Below are 14,189 nucleotides of genomic sequence, written 5' to 3'. Positions count from 1 at the left end.
ATTATATTCTTTTAAAACTGGGTTTACAAGTTTTTATATGAGCTTTTGTTGCCTTTTTTGGTCAAATATTGAACATTTTTAGAGGATATAATTTGTTCTTTTAGCCACTTGGCAACTTATGCATCATTCAGATATAAAATTCAGCTACTTTCAGCTTCCTTGAACAAACTATTTCTCAGCTACTTTCAGCTGTTTTGTCATCTGTTTTGTGCTTCTTTCAGATTCTTACTAACTACAACTTTTTTTGTGCTTCTAACTTATTTTCTGCTAATTTCAGCTTACTTATACATGTTTCAGCTTTTTCAGCTACCATTTAGCCGTTTTCAATGCTAATTTTAGCTTGTTCGGTCAGTTTGACAATTTGGCACTCGTTTTAACTTTTTTAACCTAATTCAGCAAAATTGTGCTCTCTCTCCACTTCCTTGGCAATTTCAGGGTCCTTCTGCTTTTTAGCTACTTTTCAGCTGTTTTTTGCTAATTTCAGATAATTTTCACTTCTTTGTGCTCATTTCTGCTTCTTTACACCTAATTGGGCAAACATGTTCTTTCTGCTGCAAATTTGAACATATTCTACCTTTTTAGCCAATTTCAGCTGTTCTCTTATACATGCAAGTGTTTTGCGGTAAGTTCTGCTACTTTCAGCCTAATTAACTTCATGTTAATTTCAGCTTGTTATGCTTTTCAGCTATTTAGCTGTTTTATGCTAATTTAAGCTTTTTCAGCAAATTCCACTTTTTTTTTTAGCTCATTTCAAATCTTTTCACTACCTTTTGGTAGTTTAAGCTGCTTTCTGACTTTTCAGCATTTTTGTTAGCCAATTTTAGCTTTTTTAAGCAAAATTCCTAATTTTTGTGCTCATTTCTGCTTTTTAAGACCTAATTCAGCAAATACGTGTTCTTTCTGCTTTCCCCTGCTAATTTAGGCTTTTTTTAAAGGTAATTTCATCCATTTTTTTTAGCAAGTTCTGCATTAAAACAGGAAATGCAATCTCTTTAGAAGCACCTGTGGTCAGCAGTCAGTCACAAATAAAATTTTCCTTATTTTTTTTGTTTAATTAAAATATAAATATATCAGTTTGACTACAAGTAATACTTTTGCTCCAACAAGGTAATTCTAAAAGAACTATTATAAAAAAAAAAAAAACAAAAAAAAAAAAAAACTTGTAGCTTCAGGAGCAAAACCAATATTTTGTGAACTTATCTTGGTCCAGGTTCAAAGGTCAAAGTGAGCCGTTCATTCAATAAAGAAACACTGGAGAGGATTTTCATCACATTTTATCAAGCATGGTCGTGAATGGACAGAAAGAGCCAGTAATGCAGCTGAATACAGAGTTTAAACTGGGTTTGTTTAAAAAAAAAAAAAAAGAAACCTAAAAAAAAGAAAATTGCACTCAGCTTTACAACATTTTGAGAAAACCATCCAAAATAAACAATAATAATCATCATGGTAGCGGTCAACAGAATTATCTCACCACTGAAAGCAGATGACTGGAGTCTGAATTTTATCCCTCCTCAATAAGTCCAGGGCAGCAGATAACATTATTCATACGCTTCAATGGCTGGAGAATTATAAAAATAAGAGATACTCTAGCCCTGCTTTTCCTAAGAAACAACTGCTTCACAACAGTTATCCTTCACCCCTACTAGACCAGACTACAAGCCGATAAGCAATAAGATCAATAAACTTCCTAACCTAAACATCAAACACTTTATTCTGCTGAGTCCACTAAACTGGACGCCTAAAGATTAAGATTATAGTCAGTGACAGCTGATTTAAACCAACGCAGTTCAACATGATCACATTACTCCTTCTTGGTTTTTTTTAAATTAAAACTATGATCAATAACTGATGATCGATAACTGGCCGTGAGACCACGTGTGGAGAGTCGGTGCTGAAAATCGGAGCTAATACAATTCAGACTGCAGAAGAAGAAGTGATGAAAGTGCATTTTGACGTATTCACTCTGGAAACTAAGCTGTGGAGCTGGACTGTTAATATCTGAATGAACGATGGAGGTCTCAGAAAGGTTTAGGAGGAGGAGAGGGGGAGGGGCATCAGATGTCCGTTTGGCTGCTCCCGTACACGCTCTCGTCACTGTAGGCGATGTAGAGGAAGAAGTCCTCCTCGTGATGCTCCTGAGGAGGACAATACGTTGTTAGACGTTTAATGCAACATGAGGCAGAACAAACATTAAACACAGACGCCGAGGGGTTTCAACAGTGAAGGTTTGTAGTTTACGAGACGAGTGTCTTCTTGGACTGGAACTGAACAGAGAATGGAACCTTAATGATTTTTGGTGCACGACATTCAAGTGGGTAAGAGCTAAAACTTTTTTTAATTGTTGGAGGTGGAACAGAGTGACTGTTTCTGGAAATTAGAGGGAGCAATTTTATCCACCAACAGGACCAGTGGTGGAGCCAGAGGGTGGCCATTGGTGGCCTTTACCACCATAAATTAATCTTCTTTTCACATGTTGGCTGACTGGAGTCCTGTTTGGGTTTCTTTTCTGCTTTCAGGAAGGCCCAGTTAGGATATCCACATTGCTCTAGAGTCTGTCTTGTGTGGGATTTCTCCTTCTGCCTGGCTCCTGAGTCAGTGGAGACGCTGTCTGCTCTGTGGTACAGAGTCCTGATGACTCCTAACTTGTGCTCCAAAGGGTGATGGGAGTCAAACTGCAAATACTGGTCTGTGTGGGTGGGTTTGCGGTACACCTCAGTTTGCAAATGTCACCCGACATTTTGACCACACATGGAGGCAGCTCAGACCTGTTAACACGACGAGCGGTTTTAAATCGTTCTTAACGACAAGTCTGAGTGAGTCACAAAACCCGAGCTGGGACTCTAACCTGGTACAAGAGTCCCATGGTGGCCGAGGTGGGTGGAATGACGTTGTTTACGAAGAAGAAGAGCGCGTCTTCAGCTCGCAAGTGGATTCTTTTCCGGATTAGGAAGTAAAACTGACCCACTGTGGAGGGAGAAGAAAAAATATTAAATATAAAAAAATGTATTAGGCTTAAAAAAAAAAAAAAAGAATAATAATAAAGATTACCTGTCAAGTCAGAGGGGACAAGATATTTCTTCTTGTCCAGATCTCCTATTCTCGCTTTAGGAGCCTTCTCCACAATTACCTAGAAGGAAGGAAGGAAAAAGAAAAACGAGTGTTTTTAATAAAATCTATGGAACTTTTCACTGAACCACAGATGTGGGTGTCCGACTGTCCGGACCAGAAAGAAGAACGAGTCCGACGAGAGAGATTCAGAAGAAAACGCCAAAGAAACTCAAATAGTCCCTCGCTACTTTGCAGTTTTTCCAAAGTAAGATTTAAGACGAAGAGAAAAATAAATGTATAAATAAAAATTTGTACACGACACGATTGTCAACTTTAATATTACTCACATGATCGGGACAGTACTGCATACTGTACTGTAAGAAGTTAACGAAAAAATAATATACTTCAGACAGAAGCTGCCATTTGTAGTTTACTTACAATAAGCCTACGCTGTATCCCAGCTCATAAGGACTACATTTCCCAGAAGCCAACAGTGCTCCACCCAGAAGCCCTGTTGTCTTCTGCTGAAATACATAGATGGAAAGTTTTGATCTGATAAAGTTTGGTTCTTTACAGTGACTTCGGCACCCAGTGGATGCAGAGCTGCATGGAACCCACCAGGAACCGGACCTCCAGACCCATCAGCGAATCTGAGCACAAGGACTTCTGAGCAGGGAGGTGCCGTCGTAGGTCTGGCTACTCTCTGGAGCACACCGGGACTTAACTTAAATACTAAAATAAATGTAACGTCGCTACTTTGCTGATTTTCACTTATTGCGGAACATAACCCCTGAAATAAATGAGGGACCCTACTGTATGTATTTACATTAAAAAATAAATAAACTGGCTTGGTGAGAAAAATATTGCCTAAAATATAAATCTATTTTAGGCAATATTTTTCTCTAAAAATAGAACGTGTAGAGGAGAATGTGAGCAGAAATCAGACAGAACTCCTTTGAGCTGAATGATTCATCAGCGAGCAGAAAGTCTCAACTCGACTAAAACATAAACATCAACATGGATTTCTATGCACTCCTGAAAGTTTGCACTTTATTTAAATTTTTTTTTATCTGAATACCCAACATTAAAATGGAAAAACAAGCAGAGATCTTTGGACATTCCTTACACATAATTACAGGATTTACCTTTTAAGTTTTATTATGGAACCACCTCCCATCACCTCTGTCCATTTTTTAAACATTTTTACTCCCTGGCTTTTGACACTTCCTGTTTTTACAGTTTTATTCTGTAATGCGTTTAAATATTCTTGATTTTAAATGTACAGCACTTTGTTGCAGCTGTGGTTGTTTTAAAGGGCTTTATAAATAAAGTATTATTATTATTTAGACTAAAATCATCTTAAGATGAGAAACGACAGTTGTAGAAGTTTCGATCAAATCTTAGAGAAAAAACAAAGATTATGACAGATTAACGCTCATGTGTCGTGAATGACTCTCAGCAACAAGATTTTAATGCAAAATCTGAACTTTTGCATTCATGTGTTGGTCAGTGTGGATTAGCGGTGGCAGCCATCTTGAACTGGGTTAAAAAGTCAATCAGTCGTGGACTTGAAGCCAATTCGTAGCTCCTGGACGTTTCATGAGATATTCTGCTAACAGACAGGTCTTAAACAAAGATCAGTTTGTGCTCAGAATGTGATCGGGATCAGCCTCAACGAACGACTGCCGCACCAAGACTGTTAAAGTTTGTAAACACAGATAAGCATTAAAAGTTAGAGATGTGCAGATCATCATCCATAAACACGTTTTGAATTATTAGATTGAAACCAAACGGCTCCGGATCACTTGATTCCTCAGTCGATCGTTTGGGCAAACCTCCTCCTCCGCAGCTTCACATTTATCTAGTTAACAACCTGGTTTTGATGAATAACGTGTTTATAGAAAGTTATCATTTATATTCACATTTGTGTGTCTGACGACACCAGACACAGAAAGACTGTTGGTGATTAGCTGTGGCGGCCATCTTGAATCAGGCTGATTCCAACTGTAATCTAATGCAGTGGTCCTCAAACTGGGGGTACCTGGACGTCCGCAAGTCGGTGCTCCTGGGTCCGCAATTAATGTTTTTTTCCAAGCAAGTAGATGTTTAACCTGCTAAAACACACCAAAATGCAAGAAATCACATCTACTTTATTCAAAATTATCTGGGATCCCCCAAACCCCAGCTATTTGTGTTCATTCCAGCATGGATCAGTTTAACAAACTTATCCCAGTTACTTGGTACGACCACTGCTGTTAAAGAGAGTTCTGTAATAATTTGAAGAGGCGATACGTTTATGTTCATTATGTGAACAGGCAACGTTTTAAAGTGGTTTGTGACGCCGTTAATTTTCTCAAAACTGTCATTTTTGAAAGTTAAAATTAAAATTTTTGTTGTTTCTTGAATGAAAAACACCCCATGTTTAAAAAGTTTAAAAATTGTATTAACTCTATTAACGAACAGGTCTTAAGTATTTGTTAGTTATGTCCATTGCATTAAAGAGACAAATTGAAGACATTTAATAAACATGAGTTAGGAGGGGAGTCCCTGCTCTAATGTTCATTTAACGATTTCATTAAAATCCATCCAGTGATATTTTGTTAACAGAACTGACTCCAAGTCTTGCGCAATCCGCTTGCACTCAGATTGTATGTTTGGTTGGGATGACTCTCAGCTACTACCAAACCGGCGTTTAGCTCAGAATCTGTAAAACTAATATAACTTAGTTACAACCATTGGAACTGGTTCATGAGTTGTTCTTTTTGCTAAACAAACAGCAGCCTCCATGTTTGTTTGTTTATTTGTTTACGGACTGACAGCAGATGTAAACTAAACGTCAATGAACGGACATGACACGCTGACCCGGACAGTCTTGGTGGATCACGATCCGAACCCCAGAGTCGGCTGGACGGCTCCGTTCAGAACCCAGAACCACGTAAACAAGCAGCCTGCTCGTTTGTTTACACGGAGCATCTGAAGGAAGGCTGCTGTTTGCGTTTAAATATGGAGCCCACAGCAGGAACCCACCAGACCGACAGAAATATCTTTAACACTTGAAGCATTGGAGGCTTTAAATAAGCCCGCACCCTGTTTATTTACACCAGGTTTCCGTGATTACCCGGCCTGCTCTGCGGCCGCACAGCCTAGCCTCTGTCGTCGTTAGCCAACTGCGTTTATCGGCGAGCTAACGCACAAAAATCACATCAATTACATGAAGCTTTGATTCAGAATCATCACTAGTTTTGTACACGACTTCAAAAATAGTTATAAACATTAGGAGACCACAAATATCCTGTAAAAACCTTGAACTCGGATATCCTGCTAGCCCACGCTAACAGCTAGCTAACGCTGACAGCTACTTACAGGAACCCTGTCCGGATACTTCTTCCTTATCTTCTCCCCCTCGGACCTCCTCTTCTCGAATGGGTGCTCCTCTTTATACTGAAACTTCATGGTGAGGGGATGACAGACGACAGGTCGGTCCCTCCTGAGGCTTGTACGGCAGCTGTGAGCTCAAAGAACGACTCAAATCGCTGACACACTCGCAAACACAGGCGATGCTAGCTAGCTTTAGCGACACAGCTGGGGGGGGTTTTCTAGTGCGACTGCGGCGGAGGGATACAATAACAACACGTACGCGGTCTAGTTCGTAGGGCCTAACTCGACTTCTTTCTTCCAAAACAAATTCGAACGTCTTGTTTTTATGCTACGTGAATTGTAAAGAACGCAATAGCTCAGAATTTGGCGTTTTCTAATGTATCATTTTATTTTTAACGAAGCCGTGCGCGGATGAAGACGACTGGCTCGTGGGAGTGGCTCGTGAGGCGGCGCCTGTCCTTGTCATATGACCGAGGCCCAGCAGCAGCAGCAGCTGAGAGAGAAAGCTCCTAAAACGTGTTAAATTTACTCTCACTAATTACAAACACCAAGGTAAGACAGTAGGAACAAAGTTGCACACATTGTTTTAAAATTAAGCTCTTAAGATTTTAAATTAAGCTTTGCAACCATGGAATCACATGGAGTGCTCAGGTAGTTTGGTCAAAATTAGACAAGTGTGGGATTTAAAACATTTTACAAACAGTGTCGTGTTCCACAGAAAGCACAATGATTAATTTTCATCCAAGAAAAACAAATTAAAAAAAATATTCCTGGTAGTTCGCAGTCTTTTTGTCTCACCTAAATATCTAAATGCTGTAAAATGGTGATTATGGGATTATTTAATTTAACAAGAGTGTGATTTTGGAGAGATTTGATGGATTATGTTTAAGGATGAATCCCTGGTTGCTGTTCATGATTGTTTCCTGAACTCACCAAAAGCACAAACCAGCAACCTGTTTAAATCTTGACTGCTCATGTGACCTCCTTGAGGTTTTGAATCATATGACAGCTCATATCCAACATCCTGTGCTGATAATCCAGGTAGATCCAGAGGACCTGACTTAACCTGGTGAGAGATTTCATCCAAGTGACACTTTTGTAAAGAGAACAGAGTGAAACTAGAGGAAGTGCATTTCATGCGAAAATGCAGGGTGAACGCTTATTGCTCAAGAACTTGCTGAGAAACAATTAGCTAAAAACATGCTGAAATGTAGCTGAAATAAGAGCAGAAGAAAGCCGAAAGAACATACTTGATGAATTTGGTTTAAATGCGCACAGAAATTAGTAAATTAGCTCTAAAAGTTGAAATTAACTAAAAATAGCTGAAAGGTAAGAAGAAGCTTAAATTACCAGAGGGAAGTAAAGAGAGCACAATTTTGCCCAATTAGGCTGAAAGAAGCAGAAAAGAGCACAAAAAGTGGAAATTATCTGAAAAGATTTTTAAAACAAAATAACTGAAAATTAGCTAACATAGTACAAAGAAGCTTAAATTAGCAGTAGTGGAGAAGGAAGTGGAGAGAGCACACTGTTGCTGAATTAGGCTGAAAAAAGCTTAAATGAGCGCTAAAACTGAAATTAGCTGAAAAAGCTAAAATGATCATTAAATAGTAGCTGAAATTGCTTACACTGGCATAACTAAGATGAATAAAGCACTTGTTATGCTCTATTTATCTTAGTTATGCTAGTTTCTCATTTCGTAATTAGCAGGAAGAAGTTAATTAGGCTGAAAGAAGCAGAAATGAGCACAAACAAGTGGACATTATCTGGAAAAACATGAAATTAGCAAAAACAACAAATAAAACCCAGCTGAAAAGTAGCTAAAAAAAGCAGGAAGAAGCTTACATTAGCAGAAAGAAGTGGAGAGAGCACACTGTTGCTGAACTAGGCTGAAAAAAGTTTAAAAGGTGGTGGTGGGGGGGGGGGGGGGGGGGGGGGGAGTGGAAATAGCTGAAAAGGCTAAAATAAGCATAAAAAAAAGCTAAATAGTAGCTGAAATAGCATAAGAGGCTGAGAAGCATAAATAACCATAAGGTAGCATAATGAGCTGAAATTAGTAGAATGTTAGAAGCACAAAAATGTTGTAGTTAATGAAAGTCTAAAAGGAGCACAAAACAGCTGAAATTAAGTCAATTAAACTGAAAGCAGCTGAACCAGAACAAAATAGGAAAGGAGCAGTAAAAATTTGAAGGATGTAAAAAGAGCTAAATAAATCAAAAAGCTAAAGTTGCACCAATACCTTATAGCAGGATTGTCCTGAAAGAGCTGAATGTTTTGCTTTATGATTTGTGGAAATAGCACAAAAATTGTGGAACGACAAAGTTGCTGAAAAACAAACAGAAGAAAAATGGATCACAATAGAGTGAATGCTTCTTAAAGATTCACACTATTAAAAACTGCATCCCATTCAACAGTCTGCTGCAGCCTCATCATTAGTGCCGATAGGGCTGCTTTTATCTTTACAACTGTTTGTTTTTATTGCAGGGCAAATATAAAAGTATGTTTGACTCATCAGCTGGGAGAGAAAAAAATATATATAAGAGCAAAAACATTCTTAAAGTACCTGTAACATCAAATTATTGTAATAAATATGAATTTGTTTTCAGAAAGTTCACATATTTAATTCCTCCTGCTGAGATATTGTCATGCACAGTAACAGGAAGTGATGTCATACGCATGTGAACAGAGCGTTGCTTCGATGGCTGACGACTCAAGACAGCAGAGGAGAATCTGACGCTTCAGCTTGTCAGAATGTTTATGAAGCATTCACACTATTTTTGATCAGGTTTTGTTTTTTTGTACGTTTTTTTTTAGCATCTTTCTCATTCCATGTTTGTGCCATTTCAACAAATCATAAATCAAAACGTTCAGCTCTTTCAGGACAATCCATATGACGGCTTTTAGTATTTGTGCAGAAATCTTTAGATCTGTTCACAACCTTTTACTGCTCCTTTCACATGTTCTGGTTCAGCTTTAAAGATTTTCAGCTCTTTTGTGCTTCTTTCATATTCTTTCTGCTAACTAAAACATTTTTGTGTTTCTTCTAACGTCTTTCAGCTAATTTCTGCACGTTTCAGCTTTTTCTGATATTTCAGGTACTATTTATGTTTTATGCTAATTTGAGCCTTTTTGTTTTTAGCTAATTTCACATTAGTTGCACTCATTTCAACAATTTTCTGCCCAATTCAGCAAAAATGTGCTCTCTCCACTTCCTTCTGGTAATTTAAGCTTCTTTCTGCTTTTTTTTTAGCTACTTTTCAGCTGTTTTTTCCAATTTCAGCTTTTTTCAGATACTTTTCTCTCTTCTGATTTCTGCTTCTTTCAGCAATCGTGTTCTTTCTGCGTTCTTCTGCCAATATAAACTTGCTCTACCTTTTTAGCCATTTTGAGATAAATTAATATTTTTTATGGTAATTTCAGCTTAATTATGCGGTTTCTGCCATTTAGCCTTTTTTCTGCTAATTTTAGCTTTTTCTGCTATTTCCACATTTTTTAAAATCTAATTTCCGCTTTTTCCACTTTCCTTCTGGTAGTTTAAGCTACTTCTTGCCTTTCAGCTATTTTTTTGTTGCCAATTTAAACTTTTTTTTAGCTACTTTCCCAAAATTCAGCTTATTTAAACCTATTTCAGCAAATGTTATTTCTGCTTTCTTCTGCTAATTTCGGCTTGTTCTTCCAACGTTTTTAAGCTAATTTCAGCTGTTTCTCAGCAAGTTGTTCTGCAACAAGCATTCACATTGCATTTTCACAGGAAATGCAATTTTCTCTAGTTTAGTTACTGTCAGACGAAGAGTCAGCGTTCACATATTGTTTAATGAACAAAGACCAGAGTTCCCCTCTGATGTCACTTCCTGTTTACCTTTGGCAGCGCCATGTTAAAGACAACACGCTCGTTATGTGACGATGCTAAATTTCTTAAATATTAAGTTTTCTTCCACTTTATGTATTTGTAGGATATACAAAAAGTATATTGAGGGAAGCAAGAGATGTGGAAACAAACACGGTAAATGTCACTTTAATAGTCATTAAAAGCAGCACGATTGAAAACACCAACAACAACCAGATGTGTAACATCTGGAGTGTCAAACACTTACCTGTTTGTTCTTTTAAAGGTCTTTTGTTTAAACAAATCCCTGAAAAATAAACATGATCATCAAAATAATGTGAAAGCTGACATCAGCTTTAAAAAAAATGCACGAGGATTAAGAAAACCTCTAATAAGACAATCCTAAAAGAAATGCACAATTAGAATTTGTAGCACTTCTTTAAAAAATATATATATATTTAAGATTGTTTTCCCATCAGATCTCTAATCAAAATATTAGTTTGATTTGAATCTTGAATGGCGCAGTTCCCAACTTCACCACATGGTGGCAGAAAATCCCACAAACTGAATATTTCAGCTCATCTTTAGCTTATTTCCTCCACAACCTGCAAAACTTCCAGTTTAGGTTGAAAAGTAAAAATAAAGCGTTCGGGTGTTAATGTCAGAAGAAAAGAAGCTGATAAATAACGGTTTGATACTGACGAGTGTTTTATTAGTAACAGACATGGAGACAGAGCTGATAAGAAGCCGCTGTGAGCTCTGATGAGACGGGACGTTGTTCAGAGGGCATTTTAAGAGAGCTGGGGGGTAAAAACAGAGGGAGGGGTGCAAGTTTGAGTCAAACAGAAAAAAACAGAGGAAATTAAGTGCAATTCCCATGAGATGAAATCAGGATGGCATCAAATGACATAAAAAGGGGGGGGCAGAATTCATGTGATCATATATGATAGAAACAATCAGATATGGAAGCAGCAGCACGACAGTCCACGTCTCCTCCCGTTACGTTTTGTGTTACAACTTTTAAGTCTTTTCTCACAAAAAGTCCCATCAGGAGGTTTTGATTGTTATTGTTTGGGGGGGGGGGGGGGGGTGTTGCAAGCAAAATCCATCAATAACATGAATTAAATGAATCCATTTTTGTACCTCAGGAGTAAATCAGTGCTGGGATGAAATTAAAACAGTCTTACTTTGCTCTCTGCAGATCGACGAGTTCAGCAGCAGAAGAAGTGAAATGATCAAAGAGCAGAAAAACAGCGGAATTGTTTTTGATGCTTTTTTTTTTCTTAAATCGCCTCCAAGTGATCTGAGAAGTTTAATTTTTTTTAAAAAAGGGGCTCAGCAACTCTCCTCCATGCTCACCCAGTCAGTATCAGGAGCGGTAAGGCAGAGAGGCTCCGTTTGTTTTATTGAGGGGGAAAAAAAAAACAGATTCAAGAATGTGGAAACAAGAAAAAAAAAAAAAAAGAAGAAAAAAACCGACTCCCCTTCCCTCCCCAGTAGTTCTTTTTTGGGGTGGGGTTCCGGTGATCCTGTACTGTTCGTCCCGAGTTAGGCGGTGTCCCCCGACCCGCGTCTCTTGGAGAGACGTCCGAGAGGGCCGGTGGGTCGTCTGGGAGGGAACGATGAACAGGATGGAGACCAGCAGCAGAGAGGACGAGGCCAGACGACCCCCCCACGCACACACACCTCTTCTGTTCAGTCACCAGAGCCGGTGCTGGTGCAGGTTTCGACTGAGGACGGAGCGAACATCGGCGGTGAACCTGGGAGACAAACGGAGCACGATGAAGGAAACGCCCTCTGACAGCTAAAGTGTTAGCATCAGGCTAACTGCAGCGCCGACAACAGCTCGTTTCTTTACATTACGTGGTCTGGAACTAAACTTCTTCGGGTCTTTTAAAGCAGTGGTGGGCACAGCTAATCAAAAAGGTAGCTTCGCTAACCCATATTTCGCTAACTAAAAAAATTAGCTTAGCTAACGCTAACCGCTAAGATGACTGTCAGTCTGCTTCATACATCTTCGTCTCCTTCCAGTTGAAGCCGCGTCGACCAATCACGTCTTGTCAAACATAATTTAGCGGAAGCTAATTCTGCTAACAGTTTCCGAAGTTGTCAAAAACATTAATCTGCTAAACAAAAAAACTGTTCTGCTATTAGCCGTTAGCAGAACTGTGCCCACCACCGTTTTAAAGGTTTTCTTTTGGACATTTTCTGCTTTTTCACCCGTTTAATGTCCAGCTGTTGGACCTGAACGTCACAACGGTATTGTGCAGCATGTGGTTAAAAAAAAAAAAAGATCAGGAGGAACTAAATTAGCAGTTTCAGAGCTAAACAAAACGATCTGCGTCAGATGAACAGAATTGGAAAATATTCAAGAAAACATGAAAAAAATAAAAATCCAACAAAGACGTAAAACCACCGGTGAGAAGATTCATCTTCAGCTGGTCTGGTACATTTTCAGCTACAAGCTCTGTGGAATCATCTTTTTGGTGCCAAGGTGCTATTTTATGTGTCAAACGTAGCTTTTAAAAAACATTAAACAAGCAGTATGCCACTGTCCCCGGTCGCTGCGTGGTTTATTGATCTTGCAGTTTTTTTTTAATAAGTGTTCTTCTGGACCAACACCGAACAGGAAATGCAAGTACAGCCGTCCCTCGCTACTTCACGGTTCGACTTTCGCAGGCTCGCCCTTTCGCGGTTTTTCAAAGTAAGAGTTGGCATTACACACAATTGGCTGACTGATGGATGAGCCACACGATCAGCAAGGAATTTTTATTTAAAATTATTTTAAATGATTTAGCACCTGCTAAATTTTAAATTCCCCCTTTTCGCTCCGCGATGGGACAAAAAGCAAATAAAGTTTTGTAGTGAGAGGCTGCCGGTAACAAAGCGCCTACAGATTTGTTTTACAGCAGGTTCCTGGCCTAACTTCCTGTTATGTGTCCATGACACTTGAGCCTTTTTGCACTTGAACGCCTCACAGGTTCAGTGGCCTAAACAGACGACTCAGACACTGGACATAAAATAAAATAAATGAAACCTTCGACGGTCTAAAGAACCGTTGATGAAAAACCACTTTAAAACAAAGTGAAACTCATCTATAGATTCATTACACACACAGTGAAATATTTCAAGCCTTTATTTATTATAATTTCGATGATTATGGATCATCTATGCAATAGAAGAGTTTCACTTTCCGATATGATTTACTACAAACTTTCTCTCAATCTTCTAATTGTTGAGATGCAGCTGTACATTCAGCTTTGTAAACTACTTGGATAAGTCACAAGTGTTTGTGTCGTGTTTGTGTCGTGTTTGTGTCGTGGTGTTCAGTCCGTTACCTTAGTGCGTCCAGCATAGGCAGCAAGTTAAGAAGTGCTGTGTCACTAGGGTCACTGAACCAGGACTTGATGGGTATTGCATTGTCTGTAGGGCAGAAAACAGTCGGGTCAGAGGAGGACGTGATGTCATGCTGGCAGAGGTCTTCTAGTGAGAAAGGTTTACATGAAGCTCCACTTTATTCAGATTATTCCAAGTAAAAGGACACACAAAGCCAAAAAGACAGATTCAACCAGAAACACACAACGTCTCATTATTTGTCAAATTGTTTCAACGTAGCTGCCGTAGCTCATTTGAACACATCTGTCCTTGTCACAAGAACGTGTTCACAGCATAACACAAAGGTTAAACACACAACTCATGGAAGCCTCAAGGCACTTGAAGAGAATCCAACTCAACAAACAGGAGGGCTAAAAACTCAGCCGCTAAAATCTGGAACCAAACACTTCCCAAGTTCTGGTTCCTTCCCAGACCAATCATAGCCGTTTCACAATGGAATAAACCGTTATAAACCTTTATACACATTAATAAACCTTTTAAATAAGCCTTTATAAACCTTAATAAACCTTTTAAATAAGCCTTTATACACATTAATAAACCTTTT

The 14,189-nt window shown here is 38.8% G+C and overlaps 3 protein-coding genes across 6 annotated transcripts in view; all 3 read right to left on the bottom strand.

Annotated features, from left to right (window-relative positions):
- gps2 (G protein pathway suppressor 2) overlaps positions 1 to 14,189 on the bottom strand; it is an 831,114-nt gene that overhangs the window by 13,266 nt on the left and 803,659 nt on the right. The gene's annotated exons all lie outside the window — the stretch shown is intronic.
- gabarapa (GABA(A) receptor-associated protein a) lies at positions 1,825 to 6,800 on the bottom strand. Its single transcript, XM_037676243.1, has 4 exons — positions 6,412 to 6,800; positions 3,049 to 3,127; positions 2,846 to 2,964; positions 1,825 to 2,135 (listed from the first exon to the last, which is right to left on the bottom strand). The coding sequence occupies exons 1-4, from the start codon at positions 6,499 to 6,501 to the stop codon at positions 2,055 to 2,057; spliced, it is 369 nt and encodes a 122-aa protein (XP_037532171.1). The 5' UTR covers positions 6,502 to 6,800; the 3' UTR covers positions 1,825 to 2,054.
- LOC119409329 (CTD nuclear envelope phosphatase 1A) overlaps positions 11,897 to 14,189 on the bottom strand; it is a 23,297-nt gene continuing 21,004 nt past the window's right edge. The window contains exons 7-8 of the mRNA XM_037676209.1: positions 13,588 to 13,672; positions 11,897 to 12,009 (exon numbers count right to left, since the gene is read on the bottom strand). Coding sequence (XP_037532137.1) covers positions 11,949 to 12,009; positions 13,588 to 13,672 — 146 coding nt within the window. The 3' untranslated portion in view covers positions 11,897 to 11,948. The remainder of the gene's footprint in view (positions 12,010 to 13,587; positions 13,673 to 14,189) is intronic.

This window comes from Nematolebias whitei, chromosome 1 (assembly GCF_014905685.2).
Source record: "Nematolebias whitei isolate Nwh7 chromosome 1, NemWhi1, whole genome shotgun sequence".
Taxonomy (NCBI): Eukaryota; Metazoa; Chordata; class Actinopteri; order Cyprinodontiformes; family Rivulidae; genus Nematolebias; species Nematolebias whitei.
This window is presented reverse-complemented; position numbering and strand designations above follow the sequence as displayed.

Bases quoted from the DNA above. Each gene is read 5' to 3' on its own strand.
- gabarapa (XM_037676243.1), bottom strand. From the start codon at position 6,501: ATGAAGTTTCAGTATAAAGAGGAGCACCCATTCGAGAAGAGGAGGTCC. The intron at 2,965-3,048 runs GTAATCTTTATT...CTCCCTCCACAG, and splicing joins TGTCCCCTCTGACTTGACAG to TGGGTCAGTTTTACTTCCTA. The intron at 2,136-2,845 runs GTTAGAGTCCCA...TGTCCTCCTCAG, and splicing joins CCATGGGACTCTTGTACCAG to GAGCATCACGAGGAGGACTT.